General features: G+C 50.7%; 1 protein-coding gene, 4 non-coding genes and 5 pseudogenes across 5 annotated transcripts in view; all 10 read right to left on the bottom strand.

Annotated features, from left to right (window-relative positions):
• LOC142095485 (uncharacterized) overlaps positions 1–13,303 on the bottom strand; it is a 185,296-nt gene extending 171,993 nt beyond the window's left edge. The window contains exons 1-3 of the mRNA XM_075178430.1: positions 12,780–13,303; positions 12,005–12,012; positions 6,582–7,394 (exon numbers count right to left, since the gene is read on the bottom strand). Of these exons, the coding sequence (XP_075034531.1) occupies positions 6,582–7,394; positions 12,005–12,012; positions 12,780–13,303 (1,345 nt within the window). The remainder of the gene's footprint in view (positions 1–6,581; positions 7,395–12,004; positions 12,013–12,779) is intronic.
• LOC142095759 (U2 spliceosomal RNA) lies at positions 284–474 on the bottom strand. The gene has a single exon (XR_012677941.1). It is a non-coding gene; the product is annotated as a U2 spliceosomal RNA (small nuclear RNA).
• Positions 1,294–1,484, bottom strand: LOC142095758 (U2 spliceosomal RNA). The gene has a single exon (XR_012677940.1). It is a non-coding gene; the product is annotated as a U2 spliceosomal RNA (small nuclear RNA).
• LOC142095856 (U2 spliceosomal RNA) lies at positions 2,304–2,476 on the bottom strand (annotated as a pseudogene).
• A 617-nt stretch (positions 13,304–13,920) lies between the features above and the next one.
• Positions 13,921–14,077, bottom strand: LOC142095958 (U2 spliceosomal RNA; annotated as a pseudogene).
• Positions 14,078–14,896: 819 nt separating this feature from the next.
• On the bottom strand, positions 14,897–15,087 carry LOC142095757 (U2 spliceosomal RNA). The gene has a single exon (XR_012677939.1). It is a non-coding gene; the product is annotated as a U2 spliceosomal RNA (small nuclear RNA).
• Positions 15,088–15,906: 819 nt separating this feature from the next.
• On the bottom strand, positions 15,907–16,097 carry LOC142095756 (U2 spliceosomal RNA). The gene has a single exon (XR_012677938.1). It is a non-coding gene; the product is annotated as a U2 spliceosomal RNA (small nuclear RNA).
• An 819-nt stretch (positions 16,098–16,916) lies between these two features.
• On the bottom strand, positions 16,917–17,089 carry LOC142095855 (U2 spliceosomal RNA; annotated as a pseudogene).
• A 5,651-nt stretch (positions 17,090–22,740) lies between these two features.
• On the bottom strand, positions 22,741–22,897 carry LOC142095955 (U2 spliceosomal RNA; annotated as a pseudogene).
• Positions 22,898–23,716: 819 nt separating this feature from the next.
• On the bottom strand, positions 23,717–23,890 carry LOC142095865 (U2 spliceosomal RNA; annotated as a pseudogene).
• Between the last annotated feature and the right edge of the window lie 1,667 nt (positions 23,891–25,557).

Genomic DNA, 25,557 nt, shown 5'->3' with positions numbered 1-25,557 from the left:
ACACTACGTCAGATTAATAGTTTCATTCATTCGGAGATCCAATTGAATTTGCAAATCACAAGTTGCTCCATTAAAGGAATAATTGGATCAATTCAGTAATCCTTTTGGACAAAGAAAAGGGTCTTCTTATCTGCAAATGCTTGTTTGCTAAAAGAGATAAGAAACAAAACAACAAAAAGACACAATAAATTGACACGAAATAAGACACAGGAGACAAAAATCTGTTCTTATGTTTTTTTGTTGCTGAAAAGAGACATGATTCTATTTTTTGATAACTGGATAAGAGAAGTGCACCGGTCCTGGAAGTACTGCAATACCAGGTCAATGCGTGGAGTGGACAGAGCAAGCTCTTCTTCCATCTCCCTGTTCTAAAAATCCATTTAATATATGGCCCCCAGATAGGGGGCGTATCAGATATTAAACTGATAAGAACAGATACTACACTTGATCTTAGCCAAAAGGCCGAGAAGCGATAACCTGAAAAGGGACCCAGGAAAGCGCCCGCTTCTCAGGCTAGGCCTGACAACTGTAGGAGACAGCCACGCCACACGCCGTATACTTTCTTCAGCGGCGGCCCACAACACTCCATTGCTGCACATTCTAGGCCCGACTAGCCTGAAAAGCCTGACACCTTCACTGGGACCCTCTTTACACCTCTCTGTCTGCAAAGGCACGCACATGAGCCGAGGACTTTTCAAACGAGATGCCTGCAAAATTTGCATTAACTCCTCCCCTTGACCATAAGTGCAACGACGCCCGCTGATTAGTCGGCCTGCCGTTCCGTCCTCGTCTCCCCAGGCAATTAATCACACTGTCTGCCCAGCTTCTTTCGGAATATTCACAGCATGTCACAGAAACAGCACTTCAAGGTGCATCACAATTGTTTCTCGGGCCACCGGCAAGTAAATAGAAAAGGAAGCTGCATGCTGCAACAGCAGCAGGGTTCTAAAAGGTGTGTGTCATAATCCTCACTTGCCTTTATTATGTCACTGGGTCCACAAGAGGGAGACACACTACGTCAGATTAATAGTTTCATTCATTCGGAGATCCAATTGAATTTGCAAATCACAAGTTGCTCCATTAAAGGAATAATTGGATCAATTCAGTAATCCTTTTGGACAAAGAAAAGGGTCTTCTTATCTGCAAATGCTTGTTTGCTAAAAGAGATAAGAAACAAAACAACAAAAAGACACAATAAATTGACACGAAATAAGACACAGGAGACAAAAATCTGTTCTTATGTTTTTTTGTTGCTGAAAAGAGACATGATTCTATTTTTTGATAACTGGATAAGAGAAGTGCACCGGTCCTGGAAGTACTGCAATACCAGGTCAATGCGTGGAGTGGACAGAGCAAGCTCTTCTTCCATCTCCCTGTTCTAAAAATCCATTTAATATATGGCCCCCAGATAGGGGGCGTATCAGATATTAAACTGATAAGAACAGATACTACACTTGATCTTAGCCAAAAGGCCGAGAAGCGATAACCTGAAAAGGGACCCAGGAAAGCGCCCGCTTCTCAGGCTAGGCCTGACAACTGTAGGAGACAGCCACGCCACACGCCGTATACTTTCTTCAGCGGCGGCCCACAACACTCCATTGCTGCACATTCTAGGCCCGACTAGCCTGAAAAGCCTGACACCTTCACTGGGACCCTCTTTACACCTCTCTGTCTGCAAAGGCACGCACATGAGCCGAGGACTTTTCAAACGAGATGCCTGCAAAATTTGCATTAACTCCTCCCCTTGACCATAAGTGCAACGACGCCCGCTGATTAGTCGGCCTGCCGTTCCGTCCTCGTCTCCCCAGGCAATTAATCACACTGTCTGCCCAGCTTCTTTCGGAATATTCACAGCATGTCACAGAAACAGCACTTCAAGGTGCATCACAATTGTTTCTCGGGCCACCGGCAAGTAAATAGAAAAGGAAGCTGCATGCTGCAACAGCAGCAGGGTTCTAAAAGGTGTGTGTCATAATCCTCACTTGCCTTTATTATGTCACTGGGTCCACAAGAGGGAGACACACTACGTCAGATTAATAGTTTCATTCATTCGGAGATCCAATTGAATTTGCAAATCACAAGTTGCTCCATTAAAGGAATAATTGGATCAATTCAGTAATCCTTTTGGACAAAGAAAAGGGTCTTCTTATCTGCAAATGCTTGTTTGCTAAAAGAGATAAGAAACAAAACAACAAAAAGACACAATAAATTGACACGAAATAAGACACAGGAGACAAAAATCTGTTCTTATGTTTTTTTGTTGCTGAAAAGAGACATGATTCTATTTTTTGATAACTGGATAAGAGAAGTGCACCGGTCCTGGAAGTACTGCAATACCAGGTCAATGCGTGGAGTGGACAGAGCAAGCTCTTCTTCCATCTCCCTGTTCTAAAAATCCATTTAATATATGGCCCCCAGATAGGGGGCGTATCAGATATTAAACTGATAAGAACAGATTTTTTGATTGAAAAAGTAGCTTTATTTTGTATAAAGTACAAAAAACACAGTTCATACATTTCATTCAAGTGTACGCAGTACACCGTAAGACATGATCATGCATACGTTTTAGTGCAATACAGGGCATAAAGTACAAGACATGACATCCTACACTATATACATCAAGTACTGCACTAACCATTCAAACTTTACAGTGTATTACAGTGCAATAAAATAACATTGGGTGTGAGGGGGAGGTAGGTGAGAGGGGTAGGGTGATGGAGTCACGAGCAAAAAGTTTTTTTATTGAGGACAGACACAAAGGGAAGGGTGCATAAATAGACATGACATTCAATAATACTTCATGCTGTGAAGGGGAATGGGTTGGAGGGGGAGAGGGAGGGGAGCACAAACCAAAGTTTTTTATTGAAAATAGACACAATGGGGAGGAGGAGAAGAGGAGACAACAATCAATCAATTACAATCAATCGTCGTCTTCATCTTCCTCAGGACTGTCAAGGGTGTTATAGTCTCTTAACAGGCTATGGATAAGCCTGCGACAGTCCTGGATGGTCATCTTCTCCCGCTTCAAGATGAGGCGGTTCCTGGCAAGCCACATAGCGTCCTTAAAACAGTTCATAAGGCGCCAGGCCTCCTGGATTGCCTCAACGGTGTGAGTCCCAGGAAATAATCCATAAAATACCGAATGGTATGAGAGGCAAGTCCTGGGCACACTGTCCTTAAGTTCATGTTCCAGGGCATCCAACAATGCCTGTGCAGTGGGACAGTCCCAAAAGATATGTTGAGCAGTCTCCCTCTTGGTAATACAAAAGGGGCAGTGAACATATCTGCACAGGTTTCGGGAGTGCATAAATGTCCTGAGAGGCAAACCCCCCTGAATGGCCATCCATGCAATGTCTTTGTGTCCATTAGTCAGTCTCTTAGAGGCCACATTCTCCCAAACATGTTTGGCCGTGGCCACAGGGAGCCCTGGAACAGACTCCATAATGTCCTTAGCTCTGATGAGCTTGTGGATAGTTTTAGGTTTCCACAAGTCTGGTTTAAGTCCCTCCAGATGGTGCTCCCTCACAAATTGTCCAACATCCAGGTAAAACCAAGGTGTAGTCCAGTTGTAAGGGAAGGAGCTGTCCCACTTGTCCCAACCAAGTTTCCTCCAAAGAGGAAGAAGGAAAAAGCGTGACATGGACTTCCCAGCAGAGCAAACGTTCTTTTCAAGGAGTGTCCTGCGGATACAGTTGCAAACAAAGAAGGCCCGCAGCATGGTGGGGATATCAGGGATCCCTTTCCCACCTTTGTGGGGCTCCTTGTACATAACAGACCGCTTCACTCTGTCCATTTTGGAGCCCCAGATGAAGTGAAAGACTGTCCTCGTGATGGTCTTACAGACGGCAGCAAGAGGTGGCCAAGCTTGGGCCGTGTACTGAAGAACGGGAAGAATCTCGTTGCGCAGTACCAGTGCTTTCCCTTCGATGGTAAGAAGTCTGAGGCTCCACAGTCCAATCTTTTGCCGGACTGTTGCCAGTCTCTCTTCCCAGCACTTCAGGGCCGCCTCCTCTCCACCGAACCAAACTCCAAGAATTTTGATGAAGTCCGGCTTGATTGTGAAGGGGAATGCAGCGGGGGATGACAGGTGCCACTGACCAAACAGCATTGCCTCTGACTTCCCGCAGTTGACTTTTGCCCCTGAAGCTTGGCCGAAGTTGTTGCAGGTCTGGACGAGTGCTGCCACCGAACGCTGATCAGCGCAGAAGACAGTGACGTCGTCCATGTAGAGCGAACACTTGGCCTCTAGTCGGTCTGGACCCGGTGCGGTGATCCCTCTGATCTCTGGGTTTCGCCTGATGGACATCGCAAAGAGCTCTATACAACAGACAAAAAGGAGAGGTGAAAGAGGGCAGCCTTGTCTGACCCCAGACAGTACAGAGAAGGGGTCAGTCTTCCAGCCGTTCACCAACACAGAGCTGTAAATATCAAGGTACATCAGGTTAACATAAGAACAAAACATATCACCCAATCCAAACCTGCACAGAACCTTACGCATAAAACCATGAGAGACACGATCAAAGGCCTTCTCCTGATCAAGACTGACCAGGGCCACATGTGCATGGCGGTCTTTGATATAATGAACCGTGTCCCTCAGCAGCGCAAGGCTGTCTGCAATCCTTCTACCAGGAATGCCACAAGTCTGATCAGGATGAACAATTCGCCCAATGACAACCTTTAGCCTGTTGGCTAGTACCTTGGCCAAAATCTTGTAGTCCACGTTCAGGAGGGAGATGGGCCTCCAATTTTTGAGGTCACATCTCTCTCCCTTGCGCTTGTACAAAATCGTGATCAAGCCCTCTCTCAGAGTAGGAGGCATCCTGCCCTCCACCACCATCTCCTCATACAGCTCTAACAGGTCCGGGCCAATGAGGTCCCACAGCGCTACATAGAGCTCGGCTGGGAGGCCATCACTGCCCGGGGTCCTGCCCGGCCTAAAGGATTTAGCGGCAGAGTGCAGCTCCCCCAAGGTGAGGGGGGCATCCATAGCTGCCCTACCTGTAGGATCAATAGGGTTAGTGATACCTGACAGGAAAGATTCAGCTGCGTCGTCGTCTGTAGTCTTAGGGGAGTAGAGTTTGCCGTAGTAGTCTGAGACGACTCCCATGACGCCCTCCTTCCCCCTCCTGGGGGTGCCAGACTCGTCCCGCAGTTCAGTCAGGGGCGTGTGGCCGGAGTGGAGTTTTCTGAAAAAGAAAGAATTACATTTCTCACCCTTCTCCAGATTCTCCACCTTGGAACGGAAGATGATGCGATTGGCCTCTTCCTCGAAGTGCCTTTTCAGGCCCCCTTTGGCCTCAGCCAGATCATCCCTCACATCCCAGCCGCAGAGTTGGAGATCCAGCAGGGACTGCAGCTGACGCTGAAGTCTCCTGAAGTTTCTCTTCCTCTCACACGCCTGTTGGCGGCCTTTAGCCTGAAAGAAACTGCGAAACTTGCCCTTGACATACTCCCACCAGTTAGACATACAGTCAAAATACATTTTGTCATTTTTCCACATTACATAGGCATCCCTCAGCTCAACCATCACCTCTTCCTTTCCCAGCAGAGCGCAGTTCAGCTTCCAAGAGCCAGGGCCGGGAGGGAACCCGTGACCCAGAACACCTTCAAAGAGAATGGCCCTATGATCAGAGAAAAAGCAGGGAACCATGACATGCCTGTTTTGTCTTACCGCTCTCGATGTAAACACAAAGTCAATCCGGGAACGCACTGAGCCATCGGGGCGGCTCCAAGTATAATTCACAGAGCCGGCCCCCATAGATCCCACTGCATCCCGCAAGGATGCTTCGGCTACCATCTCCTGCAACAACCTGGAAGAAACATCAAGTTTAGCATTAGTACAAGAACTCCTACCATCTTCCTCTATAGGACAGTTAAAGTCCCCAGCCATCACTACCGCCCTGGTGGTTGCGAGCTGGGCCCGCAGGGTCTGGAAAAGCTCCAAACGCTCATTCTTACCCGGGGATGCATACACACAGATAAGCCTGATAGGCTCACCCGCCCAGGAGCCATCTACGATAAGCAATCTGCCGCAGACAAACTCCTGAACGGAATCTAATGTGAAGAGGCTTCCCCTGATAAGAATGGCGACCCCTGCAGACTTACAGTCACTCCCCCCAGACCAATAGGAGGGCCCGTGAGACCACTGCCTCCCCAGATGCCTGTAGGAACTAGAGAAAGGGAGAGAACATTCCTGCAACATGTAAACATCACATTTCTGACTGTCAAGAAAGGTAAACACAGACTGACGTCTAATCTTATCCTTCACACTCCTCACATTAATGGTAAAAAGAGAAAAGTTAGCCATTAGTTGGGAGAAAAAAGAGAGTTAGCACAGTCAATACATCAGTTACCCTCCTTGTCCGGTGGGACTTGGTCCGGTCTGCCCGTGTCCCCTTCGGGTGGGAGCAGACCTTTCTCCTCTAGCTGGTCGAATAGGCAGATTTGGGGCAGTTGTAGGAATTCTTCCTCCTCCTGCTCAGAATCCAGCAGCTCATCCACCATCTCTACCAGGGCCCCCTCTGACGGGAGAGGGTCCTCTTCCAGCTCGATTGCCTTTTTCTTGGAAGGGTCAGAGTCGCCAGCTGGGCTGTCCAGCTCTTTCCGCTTCCTTCTTTGTTTGTTCTCATCACCTGCAGACACAAGAGGGAGGAGGGGGGGGAAATCCTCCAGGGAAAGGGAGGGAGCTGCAGTAGCGGTGGAGGGGGTTAGTGCTACTGCAGGGGGGGGGGGTGTTGTGACAGCGGGGAGGGAGGGGGGTGCTGTCACAACAGGGGTGGGAGATATCTTACCAGCTCTTGGCTGCGGTGTGGGCTTCTGTTGCTTCCTCTGGGCTGGCTTGGGCTGCAGGGCAGGGGCAGGTCCGCTTTCCGGCAGTCCAATCCCGGCAGCTGCAGCGTAGGATCTGGCCCTCTGGGGGCAGTCCCTGTAGATGTGGCTGGCCAGGCCGCAGAGGTTGCAGGACAATTTTCTTGGGCAATCCTTGGACTCGTGCCCCGCCACCTTGCAGTTCCTGCAGGCTGAGACCTTGCAGCTTCTCGCCATGTGGTCAGCTTCCCCGCATTTTCTGCAGTTCCTCGGCTGATCGGCATAGTGGAGGAGGCCGGCAGAGCCGCCCAGGGCAAAGCTTGATGGCAGGTGTTGGAGTCCGTCAGTTGCCGTGCTGTCTTTCCTCAGTCTGATGATAATGGACCACTTGCCTGTCCAGAAGCCGTTGACATCCAGGATCTTGGAGGGGTCCTTGACCACGGAGCAGAAGCGGCTCAGGAAGGTAGCGATGTCCTTACCAGGGGTGTGAGGATTTCTCATGGAGACCGTGACTCTTCTCTCCTCTCTCTGGATGGGGCAGTTCCCCACGAAGCGGGAGAAGGGAGACTCCGGTCTCGCAGTCTTCACTGCCTCCCAGTACCTCTTGCAGATGGCAATGGAGGCGAAGGTGATGTACCAGATCCCTTTCAGGTAGTTCTGCACGCTGAGGGTTTCAGCCTTGGAGAAGCCCTGGTCCAGGATCATCTTCTTGCCGAAGGTCTCGGCCGTCATGTCTGGGACCCTTCCTTCCACTTCCTTCAGCTTCAGGACCACGGTCTGCCTCATCCAGGGTTCCAGAGTGGGGGTCTTCTGGGGGTTGTCCTGGCTGGGCTGGCCTTGTCCGGTAGCAGGAGGGGCAGTGGAGGCAGAGGTTCCGGCCACGGGGGGAGGCTTCGGGGCGGTGTTCTTTCCTCCCTTCTTCCCAGGGGCAGGAGCAGGGGTGGAGGCAGGAGCTGGGGTAGCTGAGGCCATCGTCCTGGCTCTTCCTGGGGTAGAGAGGCTGGTCGTCCGGGGTGGAGGGAGCAGTGCAGATGTCCTCCCGCTGGGTAGAGAGGAGCAGGGGCTTCCGCTGAAGAGGAGGCGCTTCTTCCAGTGGAGCAGGGCCCGAGGAGAGGAGGGCTTCTTCAGCCGGAGGTGCTCCCGGCGTCTTCTTCCCGGCAGGCAGGGGGGGTCGGCAGCGCTTCTTCCCCGGGGTCGGTCTTCTTGCTCCTGGCCGGCTTTGATCGGGTAACACAAGTCTCAAACAGTTCCTCACCAGGGTTAGAGTGTGCTATCGGATGAGCCACACTCAGGTATGTCCTCTGGGTTTTGGGCAGGAGAGAGACAAGTGCACCATGCAGCAGAGTCTACATCAGCCCCTCACCAATGTTAGAGTGCGCTATCGGATGAGCCACACTCAGCATAACCTCCACCGGGTAGTTGGTAAGCTGATAAGAACAGATTTTTTGATTGAAAAAGTAGCTTTATTTTGTATAAAGTACAAAAAACACAGTTCATACATTTCATTCAAGTGTACGCAGTACACCGTAAGACATGATCATGCATACGTTTTAGTACAATACAGGGCATAAAGTACAAGACATGACATCCTACACTATATACATCAAGTACTGCACTAACCATTCAAACTTAAAACGTATCACAGTACAATAAAATAACATTGGATGTGAGGGGGAGGTAGGTGAGAGGGGTAGGGTGATGGAGTCACGAGCAAAAAGTTTTTTTATTGAGGACAGACACAAAGGGAAGGGTGCATAAATAGACATGACATTCAATAATACTTCATGCTGTGAAGGGGAATGGGTTGGAGGGGGAAAGGGAGGGGAGCACAAACCAAAGTTTTTTATTGAAAATAGACACAGTGGGGAGGAGGAGAAGAGGAGACAACAATCAATCAATTACAATCAATCGTCGTCTTCATCTTCCTCAGGACTGTCAAGGGTGTTATAGTCTCTTAACAGGCTATGGATAAGCCTGCGACAGTCCTGGATGGTCATCTTCTCCCGCTTCAAGATGAGGCGGTTCCTGGCAAGCCACATAGCGTCCTTAAAACAGTTCATAAGGCGCCAGGCCACCTGGGTTGCCTCAACGGTGTGAGTCCCAGGAAATAATCCATAAAATACCGAATGGTATGAAAGGCAAGTCCTGGGCACACTGTCCTTAAGTTCATGTTCCAGGGCATCCAACAATGCCTGTGCAGTGGGACGGTCCCAAAAGATATGTTGAGCAGTCTCCCTCTTGGTAATACAAAAGGGGCAGTGAACATATCTGCACAGGTTCCGGGAGTGCATAAATGTCCTGAGAGGCAAACCCCCCTGAATGGCCATCCATGCAATGTCTTTATGTCCATTAGTCAGTCTCTTAGAGGCCACATTCTCCCAAACATGTTTGGCCGTGGCCACAGGGAGCCCTGGAACAGACTCCATAATGTCCTTAGCTCTGATGAGCTTGTGGATAGTTTTAGGTTTCCACAAGTCTGGTTTAAGTCCCTCCAGATGGTGCTCCCTCACAAATTGTCCAACATCCAGGTAAAACCAAGGTGTAGTCCAGTTGTAAGGGAAGGAGCTGTCCCACTTGTCCCAACCAAGTTTCCTCCAAAGAGGAAGAAGGAAAAAGCGTGACATGGACTTCCCAGCAGAGCAAACGTTCTTTTCAAGGAGTGTCCTGCGGATACAGTTGCAAACAAAGAAGGCACGCAGCATGGTGGGGATATCCGGGATCCCTTTCCCACCTTTGTGGGGCTCTTTGTACATAACTGACCGCTTCACTCTGTCCATTTTGGAGCCCCAGATGAAGTGAAAGACTGTCCTCGTGATGGTCTTACAGACGGCAGCAAGAGGTGGCCAAGCTTGGGCCGTGTACTGAAGAACGGGAAGAATCTCGTTGCGCAGTACCAGTGCTTTCCCTTCGATGGTAAGAAGTCTGAGGCTCCACAGTCCAATCTTTTGCCGGACTGTTGCCAGTCTCTCTTCCCAGCACTTCAGGGCCGCCTCCTCTCCACCGAACCAAACTCCAAGAATTTTGATGAAGTCCGGCTTGATTGTGAAGGGGAATGCAGCGGGGGATGACAGGTGCCACTGACCAAACAGCATTGCCTCTGACTTCCCGCAGTTGACCTTTGCCCCTGAAGCTTGGCCGAAGTTGTTGCAGGTCTGGACGAGTGCTGCCACCGAACGCTGATCAGCGCAGAAGACAGTGACGTCGTCCATGTAGAGCGAACACTTGGCCTCTAGTCGGTCTGGACCCGGTGCGGTGATCCCTCTGATCTCTGGGTTTCGCCTGATGGACATCGCAAAGAGCTCTATACAACAGACAAAAAGGAGAGGTGAAAGAGGGCAGCCTTGCCTGACCCCAGACAGTACAGAGAAGGGGTCAGTCTTCCAGCCGTTCACCAACACAGAGCTGTAAATATCAAGGTACATCAGGTTAACGTAAGAACAAAACATATCACCCAATCCAAACCTGCACAGAACCTTACGCATAAAACCATGAGAGACACGATCAAAGGCCTTCTCCTGATCAAGACTGACCAGGGCCACATGTGCGTGGCGGTCTTTGATATAATGAACCGTGTCCCTCAGCAGCGCAAGGCTGTCTGCAATCCTTCTCCCAGGAATGCCACAAGTCTGATCAGGATGAACAATTCGCCCAATGACAACCTTTAGCCTGTTGGCTAGTACCTTGGCCAAAATCTTGTAGTCCACGTTCAGGAGGGAGATGGGCCTCCAATTTTTGAGGTCACATCTCTCTCCCTTGCGCTTGTACAAAATCGTGATCAAGCCCTCTCTCAGAGTAGGAGGCATCCTGCCCTCCACCACCATTTCCTCATACAGCTCTAGCAGGTCCGGGCCAATGAGGTCCCACAGCGCTACATAGAGCTCGGCTGGGAGGCCATCACTGCCCGGGGTCCTGCCCGGCCTAAAGGATTTAGCGGCAGAGTGCAGCTCCCCCAAGGTGAGGGGGGCATCCATAGCTGCCCTACCTGTAGGATCAATAGGGTTAGTGATACCTGACAGGAAAGATTCAGCTGCGTCGTCGTCTGTAGTCTTAGGGGAGTAGAGTTTGCCGTAGTAGTCTGAGACGACTCCCATGACGCCCTCCTTCCCCCTCCTGGGGGTGCCAGACTCGTCCCGCAGCTCAGTCAGGGGCGTGTGGCCGGAGTGGAGTTTTCTGAAAAAGAAAGAATTACATTTCTCACCCTTCTCCAGATTCTCCACCTTGGAGCGGAAGATGATGCGATTGGCCTCTTCCTCGAAGTGCCTTTTCAGGCCCCCTTTGGCCTCAGCCAGATCATCCTTCACATCCCAGCCGCAGAGTTGGAGATCCAGCAGGGACTGCAGCTGACGCTGAAGTCTCCTGAAGTTCCTCTTCCTCTCACACGCCTGTTGGCGGCCTTTAGCCTGAAAGAAACTGCGAAACTTGCCCTTGACATACTCCCACCAGTTAGACATACAGTCAAAATACATTTTGTCATTTTTCCACATTACATAGGCATCCCTCAGCTCAACCATCACCTCTTCCTTTCCCAGCAGAGCGCAGTTCAGCTTCCAAGAGCCAGGGCCGGGAGGGAACCCGTGACCCAGAACACCTTCAAAGAGAATGGCCCTATGATCAGAGAAAAAGCAGGGAACCATGACATGCCTGTTTTGTCTTACCGCTCTCGATGTAAACACAAAGTCAATCCGGGAACGCACTGAGCCATCGGGGCGGCTCCAAGTATAATTCACAGAGCCGGCCCCCATAGATCCCACTGCATCCCGCAAGGATGCTTCGGCTACCATCTCCTGCAACAACCTGGAAGAAACATCAAGTTTAGCATTAGTACAAGAACTCCTACCATCTTCCTCTATAGGACAGTTAAAGTCCCCAGCCATCACTACCGCCCTGGTGGTTGCGAGCTGGGCCCGCAGGGTCTGGAAAAGCTCCAAACGCTCATTCTTACCCGGGGATGCATACACACAGATAAGCCTGATAGGCTCGCCCGCCCAGGAGCCATCTACGATAAGCAATCTGCCGCAGACAAACTCCTGAACGGAATCTAGTGTGAAGAGGCTTCCCCTGATAAGAATGGCGACCCCTGCAGACTTACAGTCACTCCCCCCAGACCAATAGGAGGGCCCGTGAGACCACTGCCTCCCCAGATGCCTGTAGGAACTAGAGAAAGGGAGAGAACATTCCTGCAACATGTAAACATCACATTTCTGACTGTCAAGAAAGGTAAACACAGACTGACGTCTAATCTTATCCTTCACACTCCTCACATTAATGGTAAAAAGAGAAAAGTTAGCCATTAGTTGGGAGAAAAAAGAGAGTTAGCACAGTCAATACATCAGTTACCCTCCTTGTCCGGTGGGACTTGGTCCGGTCTGCCCGTGTCCCCTTCGGGTGGGAGCAGACCTTTCTCCTCTAGCTGGTCGAATAGGCAGATTTGGGGCAGTTGTAGGAATTCTTCCTCCTCCTGCTCAGAATCCAGCAGCTCATCCACCATCTCTACCAGGGCCCCCTCTGACGGGAGAGGGTCCTCTTCCAGCTCGATTGCCTTTTTCTTGGAAGGGTCAGAGTCGCCAGCTGGGCTGTCCAGCTCTTTCCGCTTCCTCCTTTGTTTGTTCTCATCACCTGCAGACACAAGAGGGAGGAGGGGGGGGAAATCCTCCAGGGAAAGGGGGGGAGCTGCAGTAGCGGTGGAGGGGGTTAGTGCTACTGCAGGGGGAGGGGGTGTTGTGGCAGCGGGGAGGGAGGGGGGTGCTGTCACAACAGGGGTGGGAGATATCTTACCAGCTCTTGGCTGCGGTGTGGGCTTCTGTTGCTTCCTCTGGGCTGGCTTGGGCTGCGGGGCAGGGGCAGGTCCGCTTTCCGGCAGTCCAATCCCGGCAGCTGCAGCGTAGGATCTGGCCCTCTGGGGGCAGTCCCTGTAGATGTGGCTGGCCAGGCCGCAGAGGTTGCAGGACAATTTTCGTGGGCAATCCTTGGACTCGTGCCCCGCCACCTTGCAGTTCCTGCAGGCTGGGACCTTGCAGCTTCTCGCCATGTGGTCAGCTTCCCCGCATTTTCTGCAGTTCCTCGGCTGATCGGCATAGTGGAGGAGGCCGGCAGAGCCGCCCAGGGCAAAGCTTGATGGCAGGTGTTGGAGTCCGTCAGTTGCCGTGCTGTCTTTCCTCAGTCTGATGATAATGGACCACTTGCCTGTCCAGAAGCCGTTGGCATCCAGGATCTTGGAGGGGTCCTTGACCACGGAGCAGAAGCGGCTCAGGAAGGTAGCGATGTCCTTACCAGGGGTGTGAGGATTTCTCATGGAGACCGTTACTCTTCTCTCCTCTCTCTGGATGGGGCAGTTCCCCACGAAGCGGGAGAAGGGAGACTCCGGTCTCGCAGTCTTCACTGCCTCCCAGTACCTCTTACAGATGGCAATGGAGGCGAAGGTGATGTACCATATCCCTTTCAGGTAATTCTGCACGCTGAGGGTTTCAGCCTTGGAGAAGCCCTGGTCCAGGATCATCTTCTTGCCGAAGGTCTCGGCCGTCATGTCTGGGACCCTTCCTTCCACTTCCTTCAGCTTCAGGACCACGGTCTGCCTCATCCAGGGTTCCAGGGTGGGGGTCTTCTGGGGGGGGTCCTGGTTGGGCTGGCCTTGTCCGGCAGCAGCAGGGGCGGTGGAGGCAGAGGTTCCGGCCACGGGGAGAGGCTTCGGGGCGGTGTTCTTTCCTCCCTTCTTCCCAGGGGCAGGAGCAGGGGTGGAGGCAGGAGCTGGGGTAGCTGAGGCCATCGTCCTGGCTCTTCCTGGGGTAGAGAGGCTGGTCGTCCGGGGTGGAGGGAGCAGTGCAGATGTCCTCCCGCTGGGTAGAGAGGAGCAGGGGCTTCCGCTGAAGAGGAGGCGCTTCTTCCAGTGGAGCAGGGCCCGAGGAGAGGAGGGCTTCTTCAGCCGGAGGTGCTCCCGGCGTCTTCTTCCCGGCAGGCAGGGGGGGTCGGCAGCGCTTCTTCCCCGGGGTCGGTCTTCTTGCTCCTGGCCGGCTTTGATCGGGTAACACAAGTCTCAAACAGTTCCTCACCAGGGTTAGAGTGTGCTATCGGATGAGCCACACTCAGGTATGTCCTCTGGGTTTTGGGCAGGAGAGAGACAAGTGCACCATGCAGCAGAGTCTACATCAGCCCCTCACCAATGTTAGAGTGCGCTATCGGATGAGCCACACTCAGCATAACCTCCACCGGGTAGTTGGTAAGCTGATAAGAACAGATACTACACTTGATCTTAGCCAAAAGGCCGAGAAGCGATAACCTGAAAAGGGACCCAGGAAAGCGCCCGCTTCTCAGGCTAGGCCTGACAACTGTAGGAGACAGCCACGCCACACGCCGTATACTTTCTTCAGCGGCGGCCCACAACACTCCATTGCTGCACATTCTAGGCCCGACTAGCCTGAAAAGCCTGACACCTTCACTGGGACCCTCTTTACACCTCTCTGTCTGCAAAGGCACGCACATGAGCCGAGGACTTTTCAAACGAGATGCCTGCAAAATTTGCATTAACTCCTCCCCTTGACCATAAGTGCAACGACGCCCGCTGATTAGTCGGCCTGCCGTTCCGTCCTCGTCTCCCCAGGCAATTAATCACACTGTCTGCCCAGCTTCTTTCGGAATATTCACAGCATGTCACAGAAACAGCACTTCAAGGTGCATCACAATTGTTTCTCGGGCCACCGGCAAGTAAATAGAAAAGGAAGCTGCATGCTGCAACAGCAGCAGGGTTCTAAAAGGTGTGTGTCATAATCCTCACTTGCCTTTATTATGTCACTGGGTCCACAAGAGGGAGACACACTACGTCAGATTAATAGTTTCATTCATTCGGAGATCCAATTGAATTTGCAAATCACAAGTTGCTCCATTAAAGGAATAATTGGATCAATTCAGTAATCCTTTTGGACAAAGAAAAGGGTCTTCTTATCTGCAAATGCTTGTTTGCTAAAAGAGATAAGAAACAAAACAACAAAAAGACACAATAAATTGACACGAAATAAGACACAGGAGACAAAAATCTGTTCTTATGTTTTTTTGTTGCTGAAAAGAGACATGATTCTATTTTTTGATAACTGGATAAGAGAAGTGCACCGGTCCTGGAAGTACTGCAATACCAGGTCAATGCGTGGAGTGGACAGAGCAAGCTCTTCTTCCATCTCCCTGTTCTAAAAATCCATTTAATATATGGCCCCCAGATAGGGGGCGTATCAGATATTAAACTGATAAGAACAGATACTACACTTGATCTTAGCCAAAAGGCCGAGAAGCGATAACCTGAAAAGGGACCCAGGAAAGCGCCCGCTTCTCAGGCTAGGCCTGACAACTGTAGGAGACAGCCACGCCACACGCCGTATACTTTCTTCAGCGGCGGCCCACAACACTCCATTGCTGCACATTCTAGGCCCGACTAGCCTGAAAAGCCTGACACCTTCACTGGGACCCTCTTTACACCTCTCTGTCTGCAAAGGCACGCACATGAGCCGAGGACTTTTCAAACGAGATGCCTGCAAAATTTGCATTAACTCCTCCCCTTGACCATAAGTGCAACGACGCCCGCTGATTAGTCGGCCTGCCGTTCCGTCCTCGTCTCCCCAGGCAATTAATCACACTGTCTGCCCAGCTTCTTTCGGAATATTCACAGCATGTCACAGAAACAGCACTTCAAGGTGCATCACAATTGTTTCTCGGGCCACCGGCAAGTAAATAGAAAAGGAAGCTGCATGCTGCAACAGCAGCAGGGTTCTAAAAGGTGTGTGTCATAATCCTCACTTGCCTTTATTATGTCACTGGGTCCACAAGAGGGAGACACACTACGTCAGATTAATAGTTTCATTCATTCGGAGATCCAATTGAATTTGCAAATCACAAGTTGCTCCATTAAAGGAATAATTGGATCAATTCAGTAATCCTTTTGGACAAAGAAAAGGGTCTTCTTATCTGCAAATGCTTGTTTGCTAAAAGAGATAAGAAACAAAACAACAAAAAGACACAATAAATTGACACGAAATAAGACACAGGAGACAAAAATCTGTTCTTATGTTTTTTTGTTGCTGAAAAGAGACATGATTCTATTTTTTGATAACTGGATAAGAGAAGTGCACCGGTCCTGGAAGTACTGCAATACCAGGTCAATGCGTGGAGTGGACAGAGCAAGCTCTTCTTCCATCTCCCTGTTCTAAAAATCCATTTAATATATGGCCCCCAGATAGGGGGCGTATCAGATATTAAACTGATAAGAACAGATACTACACTTGATCTTAGCCAAAAGGCCGAGAAGCGATAACCTGAAAAGGGACCCAGGAAAGCGCCCGCTTCTCAGGCTAGGCCTGACAACTGTAGGAGACAGCCACGCCACACGCCGTATACTTTCTTCAGCGGCGGCCCACAACACTCCATTGCTGCACATTCTAGGCCCGACTAGCCTGAAAAGCCTGACACCTTCACTGGGACCCTCTTTACACCTCTCTGTCTGCAAAGGCACGCACATGAGCCGAGGACTTTTCAAACGAGATGCCTGCAAAATTTGCATTAACTCCTCCCCTTGACCATAAGTGCAACGACGCCCGCTGATTAGTCGGCCTGCCGTTCCGTCCTCGTCTCCCCAGGCAATTAATCACACTGTCTGCCCAGCTTCTTTCGGAATATTCACAGCATGTCACAGAAACAGCACTTCAAGGTGCATCACAATTGTTTCTCGGGCCACCGGCAAGTAAATAGAAAAGGAAGCTGCATGCTGCAACAGCAGCAGGGTTCTAAAAGGTGTGTGTCATAATCCTCACTTGCCTTTATTATGTCACTGGGTCCACAAGAGGGAGACACACTACGTCAGATTAATAGTTTCATTCATTCGGAGATCCAATTGAATTTGCAAATCACAAGTTGCTCCATTAAAGGAATAATTGGATCAATTCAGTAATCCTTTTGGACAAAGAAAAGGGTCTTCTTATCTGCAAATGCTTGTTTGCTAAAAGAGATAAGAAACAAAACAACAAAAAGACACAATAAATTGACACGAAATAAGACACAGGAGACAAAAATCTGTTCTTATGTTTTTTTGTTGCTGAAAAGAGACATGATTCTATTTTTTGATAACTGGATAAGAGAAGTGCACCGGTCCTGGAAGTACTGCAATACCAGGTCAATGCGTGGAGTGGACAGAGCAAGCTCTTCTTCCATCTCCCTGTTCTAAAAATCCATTTAATATATGGCCCCCAGATAGGGGGCGTATCAGATATTAAACTGATAAGAACAGATTTTTTGATTGAAAAAGTAGCTTTATTTTGTATAAAGTACAAAAAACACAGTTCATACATTTCATTCAAGTGTACGCAGTACACCGTAAGACATGATCATGCATACGTTTTAGTACAATACAGGGCATAAAGTACAAGACATGACATCCTACACTATATACATCAAGTACTGCACTAACCATTCAAACTTAAAACGTATCACAGTACAATAAAATAACATTGGATGTGAGGGGGAGGTAGGTGAGAGGGGTAGGGTGGTGGAGTCACGAGCAAAAAGTTTTTATTGAGGACAGACACAAAGGGAAGGGTGCATAAATAGACATGACATTCAATAATACTTCATGCTGTGAAGGGGAATGGGTTGGAGGGGGAAAGGGAGGGGAGCACAAACCAAAGTTTTTTATTGAAAATAGACACAATGGGGAGGAGGAGAAGAGGAGACAACAATCAATCAATTACAATCAATCGTCGTCTTCATCTTCCTCAGGACTGTCAAGGGTGTTATAGTCTCTTAACAGGCTATGGATAAGCCTGCGACAGTCCTGGATGGTCATCTTCTCCCGCTTCAAGATGAGGCGGTTCCTGGCAAGCCACATAGCGTCCTTAAAACAGTTCATAAGGCGCCAGGCCTCCTGGATTGCCTCAACGGTGTGAGTCCCAGGAAATAATCCATAAAATACCGAATGGTATGAAAGGCAAGTCCTGGGCACACTGTCCTTAAGTTCATGTTCCAGGGCATCCAACAATGCCTGTGCAGTGGGACAGTCCCAAAAGATATGTTGAGCAGTCTCCCTCTTGGTAATACAAAAGGGGCAGTGAACATATCTGCACAGGTTCCGGGAGTGCATAAATGTCCTGAGAGGCAAACCCCCCTGAATGGCCATCCATGCAATGTCTTTATGTCCATTAGTCAGTCTCTTAGAGGCCACATTCTCCCAAACATGTTTGGCCGTGGCCACAGGGAGCCCTGGAACAGACTCCATAATGTCCTTAGCTCTGATGAGCTTGTGGATAGTTTTAGGTTTCCACAAGTCTGGTTTAAGTCCCTCCAGATGGTGCTCCCTCACAAATTGTCCAACATCCAGGTAAAACCAAGGTGTAGTCCAGTTGTAAGGGAAGGAGCTGTCCCACTTGTCCCAACCAAGTTTCCTCCAAAGAGGAAGAAGGAAAAAGCGTGACATGGACTTCCCAGCAGAGCAAACGTTCTTTTCAAGGAGTGTCCTGCGGATACAGTTGCAAACAAAGAAGGCCCGCAGCATGGTGGGGATATCAGGGATCCCTTTCCCACCTTTGTGGGGCTCCTTGTACATAACAGACCGCTTCACTCTGTCCATTTTGGAGCCCCAGATGAAGTGAAAGACTGTCCTCGTGATGGTCTTACAGACGGCAGCAAGAGGTGGCCAAGCTTGGGCCGTGTACTGAAGAACGGGAAGAATCTCGTTGCGCAGTACCAGTGCTTTCCCTTCGATGGTAAGAAGTCTGAGGCTCCACAGTCCAATCTTTTGCCGGACTGTTGCCAGTCTCTCTTCCCAGCACTTCAGGGCCGCCTCCTCTCCACCGAACCAAACTCCAAGAATTTTGATGAAGTCCGGCTTGATTGTGAAGGGGAATGCAGCGGGGGATGACAGGTGCCACTGACCAAACAGCATTGCCTCTGACTTCCCGCAGTTGACTTTTGCCCCTGAAGCTTGGCCGAAGTTGTTGCAGGTCTGGACGAGTGCTGCCACCGAACGCTGATCAGCGCAGAAGACAGTGACGTCGTCCATGTAGAGCGAACACTTGGCCTCTAGTCGGTCTGGACCCGGTGCGGTGATCCCTCTGATCTCTGGGTTTCGCCTGATGGACATCGCAAAGAGCTCTATACAACAGACAAAAAGGAGAGGTGAAAGAGGGCAGCCTTGTCTGACCCCAGACAGTACAGAGAAGGGGTCAGTCTTCCAGCCGTTCACCAACACAGAGCTGTAAATATCAAGGTACATCAGGTTAACATAAGAACAAAACATATCACCCAATCCAAACCTGCACAGAACCTTACGCATAAAACCATGAGAGACACGATCAAAGGCCTTCTCCTGATCAAGACTGACCAGGGCCACATGTGCGTGGCGGTCTTTGATATAATGAACCGTGTCCCTCAGCAGCGCAAGGCTGTCTGCAATCCTTCTACCAGGGATGCCACAAGTCTGATCAGGATGAACAATTCGCCCAATGACAACCTTTAGCCTGTTGGCTAGTACCTTGGCCAAAATCTTGTAGTCCACGTTCAGGAGGGAGATGGGCCTCCAATTTTTGAGGTCACATCTCTCTCCCTTGCGCTTGTACAAAATCGTGATCAAGCCCTCTCTCAGAGTAGGAGGCATCCTGCCCTCCACCACCATCTCCTCATACAGCTCTAGCAGGTCCGGGCCAATGAGGTCCCACAGCGCTACATAGAGCTCGGCTGGGAGGCCATCACTGCCCGGGGTCCTGCCCGGCCTAAAGGATTTAGCGGCAGAGTGCAGCTCCCCCAAGGTGAGGGGGGCATCCATAGCTGCCCTACCTGTAGGATCAATAGGGTTAGTGATACCTGACAGGAAAGATTCAGCTGCGTCGTCGTCTGTAGTCTTAGGGGAGTAGAGCTTGCCGTAGTAGTCTGAGACGACTCCCATGACGCCCTCCTTCCCCCTCCTGGGGGTGCCAGACTCGTCCCGCAGCTCAGTCAGGGGCGTGTGGCCGGAGTGGAGTTTTCTGAAAAAGAAAGAATTACATTTCTCACCCTTCTCCAGATTCTCCACCTTGGAACGGAAGATGATGCGATTGGCCTCTTCCTCGAAGTGCCTTTTCAGGCCCCCTTTGGCCTCAGCCAGATCATCCTTCACATCCCAGCCGCAGAGTTGGAGATCCAGCAGGGACTGCAGCTGACGCTGAAGTCTCCTGAAGTTTCTCTTCCTCTCACACGCCTGTTGGCGGCCTTTAGCCTGAAAGAAACTGCGAAACTTGCCCTTGACATACTCCCACCAGTTAGACATACAGTCAAAATACATTTTGTCATTTTTCCACATTACATAGGCATCCCTCAGCTCAACCATCACCTCTTCCTTTCCCAGCAGGGCGCAGTTCAGCTTCCAAGAGCCAGGGCCGGGAGGGAACCCGTGACCCAGAACACCTTCAAAGAGAATGGCCCTATGATCAGAGAAAAAGCAGGGAACCATGACATGCCTGTTTTGTCTTACCGCTCTCGATGTAAACACAAAGTCAATCCGGGAACGCACTGAGCCATCGGGGCGGCTCCAAGTATAATTCACAGAGCCGGCCCCCATAGATCCCACTGCATCCCGCAAGGATGCTTCGGCTACCATCTCCTGCAACAACCTGGAAGAAACATCAAGTTTAGCATTAGTACAAGAACTCCTACCATCTTCCTCTATAGGACAGTTAAAGTCCCCAGCCATCACTACCGCCCTGGTGGTTGCGAGCTGGGCCCGCAGGGTCTGGAAAAGCTCCAAACGCTCATTCTTACCCGGGGATGCATACACACAGATAAGCCTGATAGGCTCACCCGCCCAGGAGCCATCTACGATAAGCAATCTGCCGCAGACAAACTCCTGAACGGAATCTAATGTGAAGAGGCTTCCCCTGATAAGAATGGCGACCCCTGCAGACTTACAGTCACTCCCCCCAGACCAATAGGAGGGCCCGTGAGACCACTGCCTCCCCAGATGCCTGTAGGAACTAGAGAAAGGGAGAGAACATTCCTGCAACATGTAAACATCACATTTCTGACTGTCAAGAAAGGTAAACACAGACTGACGTCTAATCTTATCCTTCACACTCCTCACATTAATGGTAAAAAGAGAAAAGTTAGCCATTAGTTGGGAGAAAAAAGAGAGTTAGCACAGTCAATACATCAGTTACCCTCCTTGTCCGGTGGGACTTGGTCCGGTCTGCCCGTGTCCCCTTCGGGTGGGAGCAGACCTTTCTCCTCTAGCTGGTCGAATAGGCAGATTTGGGGCAGTTGTAGGAATTCTTCCTCCTCCTGCTCAGAATCCAGCAGCTCATCCACCATCTCTACCAGGGCCCCCTCTGACGGGAGAGGGTCTTCTTCCAGCTCGATTGCCTTTTTCTTGGAAGGGTCAGAGTCGCCAGCTGGGCTGTCCAGCTCTTTCCGCTTCCTTCTTTGTTTGTTCTCATCACCTGCAGACACAAGAGGGAGGAGGGGGGGGAAATCCTCCAGGGAAAGGGAGGGAGCTGCAGTAGCGGTGGAGGGGGTTAGTGCTACTGCAGGGGGGGGGGGGTGTTGTGACAGCGGGGAGGGAGGGGGGTGCTGTCACAACAGGGGTGGGAGATATCTTACCAGCTCTTGGCTGCGGTGTGGGCTTCTGTTGCTTCCTCTGGGCTGGCTTGGGCTGCAGGGCAGGGGCAGGTCCGCTTTCCGGCAGTCCAATCCCGGCAGCTGCAGCGTAGGATCTGGCCCTCTGGGGGCAGTCCCTGTAGATGTGGCTGGCCAGGCCGCAGAGGTTGCAGGACAATTTTCTTGGGCAATCCTTGGACTCGTGCCCCGCCACCTTGCAGTTCCTGCAGGCTGAGACCTTGCAGCTTCTCGCCATGTGGTCAGCTTCCCCGCATTTTCTGCAGTTCCTCGGCTGATCGGCATAGTGGAGGAGGCCGGCAGAGCCGCCCAGGGCAAAGCTTGATGGCAGGTGTTGGAGTCCGTCAGTTGCCGTGCTGTCTTTCCTCAGTCTGATGATAATGGACCACTTGCCTGTCCAGAAGCCGTTGACATCCAGGATCTTGGAGGGGTCCTTGACCACGGAGCAGAAGCGGCTCAGGAAGGTAGCGATGTCCTTACCAGGGGTGTGAGGATTTCTCATGGAGACCGTGACTCTTCTCTCCTCTCTCTGGATGGGGCAGTTCCCCACGAAGCGGGAGAAGGGAGACTCCGGTCTCGCAGTCTTCACTGCCTCCCAGTACCTCTTGCAGATGGCAATGGAGGCGAAGGTGATGTACCAGATCCCTTTCAGGTAGTTCTGCACGCTGAGGGTTTCAGCCTTGGAGAAGCCCTGGTCCAGGATCATCTTCTTGCCGAAGGTCTCGGCCGTCATGTCTGGGACCCTTCCTTCCACTTCCTTCAGCTTCAGGACCACGGTCTGCCTCATCCAGGGTTCCAGGGTGGGGGTCTTCTGGGGGGTGTCCTGGTTGGGCTGGCCTTGTCCGGCAGCAGCAGGGGCGGTGGAGGCAGAGGTTCCGGCCACGGGGAGAGGCTTCGGGGCGGTGTTCTTTCCTCCCTTCTTCCCAGGGGCAGGAGCAGGGGTGGAGGCAGGAGCTGGGGTAGCTGAGGCCATCGTCCTGGCTCTTCCTGGGGTAGAGAGGCTGGTCGTCCGGGGTGGAGGGAGCAGTGCAGATGTCCTCCCGCTGGGTAGAGAGGAGCAGGGGCTTCCGCTGAAGAGGAGGCGCTTCTTCCAGTGGAGCAGGGCCCGAGGAGAGGAGGGCTTCTTCAGCCGGAGGTGCTCCCGGCGTCTTCTTCCCGGCAGGCAGGGGGGGTCGGCAGCGCTTCTTCCCCGGGGTCGGTCTTCTTGCTCCTGGCCGGCTTTGATCGGGTAACACAAGTCTCAAACAGTTCCTCACCAGGGTTAGAGTGTGCTATCGGATGAGCCACACTCAGGTATGTCCTCTGGGTTTTGGGCAGGAGAGAGACAAGTGCACCATGCAGCAGAGTCTACATCAGCCCCTCACCAATGTTAGAGTGCGCTATCGGATGAGCCACACTCAGCATAACCTCCACCGGGTAGTTGGTAAGCTGATAAGAACAGATACTACACTTGATCTTAGCCAAAAGGCCGAGAAGCGATAACCTGAAAAGGGACCCAGGAAAGCGCCCGCTTCTCAGGCTAGGCCTGACAACTGTAGGAGACAGCCACGCCACACGCCGTATACTTTCTTCAGCGGCGGCCCACAACACTCCATTGCTGCACATTCTAGGCCCGACTAGCCTGAAAAGCCTGACACCTTCACTGGGACCCTCTTTACACCTCTCTGTCTGCAAAGGCACGCACATGAGCCGAGGACTTTTCAAACGAGATGCCTGCAAAATTTGCATTAACTCCTCCCCTTGACCATAAGTGCAACGACGCCCGCTGATTAGTCGGCCTGCCGTTCCGTCCTCGTCTCCCCAGGCAATTAATCACACTGTCTGCCCAGCTTCTTTCGGAATATTCACAGCATGTCACAGAAACAGCACTTCAAGGTGCATCACAATTGTTTCTCGGGCCACCGGCAAGTAAATAGAAAAGGAAGCTGCATGCTGCAACAGCAGCAGGGTTCTAAAAGGTGTGTGTCATAATCCTCACTTGCCTTTATTATGTCACTGGGTCCACAAGAGGGAGACACACTACGTCAGATTAATAGTTTCATTCATTCGGAGATCCAATTGAATTTGCAAATCACAAGTTGCTCCATTAAAGGAATAATTGGATCAATTCAGTAATCCTTTTGGACAAAGAAAAGGGTCTTCTTATCTGCAAATGCTTGTTTGCTAAAAGAGATAAGAAACAAAACAACAAAAAGACACAATAAATTGACACGAAATAAGACACAGGAGACAAAAATCTGTTCTTATGTTTTTTTGTTGCTGAAAAGAGACATGATTCTATTTTTTGATAACTGGATAAGAGAAGTGCACCGGTCCTGGAAGTACTGCAATACCAGGTCAATGCGTGGAGTGGACAGAGCAAGCTCTTCTTCCATCTCCCTGTTCTAAAAATCCATTTAATATATGGCCCCCAGATAGGGGGCGTATCAGATATTAAACTGATAAGAACAGATTTTTTTGATTGAAAAAGTAGCTTTATTTTGTATAAAGTACAAAAAACACAGTTCATACATTTCATTCAAGTGTACGCAGTACCCCGTAAGACATGATCATGCATACGTTTTAGTACAATACAGGGCATAAAGTACAAGACATGACATCCTACACTATATACATCAAGTACTGCACTAACCATTCAAACTTTACAGTGTATTACAGTGCAATAAAATAACATTGGATGTGAGGGGGAGGTAGGTAAGAGGGGTAGGGTGGTGGAGTCACGAGCAAAAAGTTTTTATTGAGGACAGACACAAAGGGAAGGGTGCATAAATAGACATGACATTCAATAATACTTCATGCTGTGAAGGGGAATGGGTTGGAGGGGGAAAGGGAGGGGAGCACAAACCAAAGTTTTTTATTGAAAATAGACACAATGGGGAGGAGGAGAAGAGGAGACAACAATCAATCAATTACAATCAATCGTCGTCTTCATCTTCCTCAGGACTGTCAAGGGTGTTATAGTCTCTTAACAGGCTATGGATAAGCCTGCGACAGTCCTGGATGGTCATCTTCTCCCGCTTCAAGATGAGGCGGTTCCTGGCAAGCCACATAGCGTCCTTAAAACAGTTCATAAGGCGCCAGGCCTCCTGGATTGCCTCAACGGTGTGAGTCCCAGGAAATAATCCATAAAATACCGAATGGTATGAGAGGCAAGTCCTGGGCACACTGTCCTTAAGTTCATGTTCCAGGGCATCCAACAATGCCTGTGCAGTGGGACAGTCCCAAAAGATATGTTGAGCAGTCTCCCTCTTGGTAATACAAAAGGGGCAGTGAACATATCTGCACAGGTTTCGGGAGTGCATAAATGTCCTGAGAGGCAAACCCCCCTGAATGGCCATCCATGCAATGTCTTTATGTCCATTAGTCAGTCTCTTAGAGGCCACATTCTCCCAAACATGTTTGGCCGTGGCCACAGGGAGCCCTGGAACAGACTCCATAATGTCCTTAGCTCTGATGAGCTTGTGGATAGTTTTAGGTTTCCACAAGTCTGGTTTAAGTCCCTCCAGATGGTGCTCCCTCACAAATTGTCCAACATCCAGGTAAAACCAAGGTGTAGTCCAGTTGTAAGGGAAGGAGCTGTCCCACTTGTCCCAACCAAGTTTCCTCCAAAGAGGAAGAAGGAAAAAGCGTGACATGGACTTCCCAGCAGAGCAAACGTTCTTTTCAAGGAGTGTCCTGCGGATACAGTTGCAAACAAAGAAGGCCCGCAGCATGGTGGGGATATCAGGGATCCCTTTCCCACCTTTGTGGGGCTCCTTGTACATAACAGACCGCTTCACTCTGTCCATTTTGGAGCCCCAGATGAAGTGAAAGACTGTCCTCGTGATGGTCTTACAGACGGCAGCAAGAGGTGGCCAAGCTTGGGCCGTGTACTGAAGAACGGGAAGAATCTCGTTGCGCAGTACCAGTGCTTTCCCTTCGATGGTAAGAAGTCTGAGGCTCCACAGTCCAATCTTTTGCCGGACTGTTGCCAGTCTCTCTTCCCAGCACTTCAGGGCCGCCTCCTCTCCACCGAACCAAACTCCAAGGATTTTGATGAAGTCCGGCTTGATTGTGAAGGGGAATGCAGCGGGGGATGACAGGTGCCACTGACCGAACAGCATTGCCTCTGACTTCCCGCAGTTGACTTTTGCCCCTGAA

Source organism: Mixophyes fleayi, chromosome 6 (genome assembly GCF_038048845.1).
Source record: "Mixophyes fleayi isolate aMixFle1 chromosome 6, aMixFle1.hap1, whole genome shotgun sequence".
Classification (NCBI taxonomy): domain Eukaryota; kingdom Metazoa; phylum Chordata; class Amphibia; order Anura; family Limnodynastidae; genus Mixophyes; species Mixophyes fleayi.
This window is presented reverse-complemented; position numbering and strand designations above follow the sequence as displayed.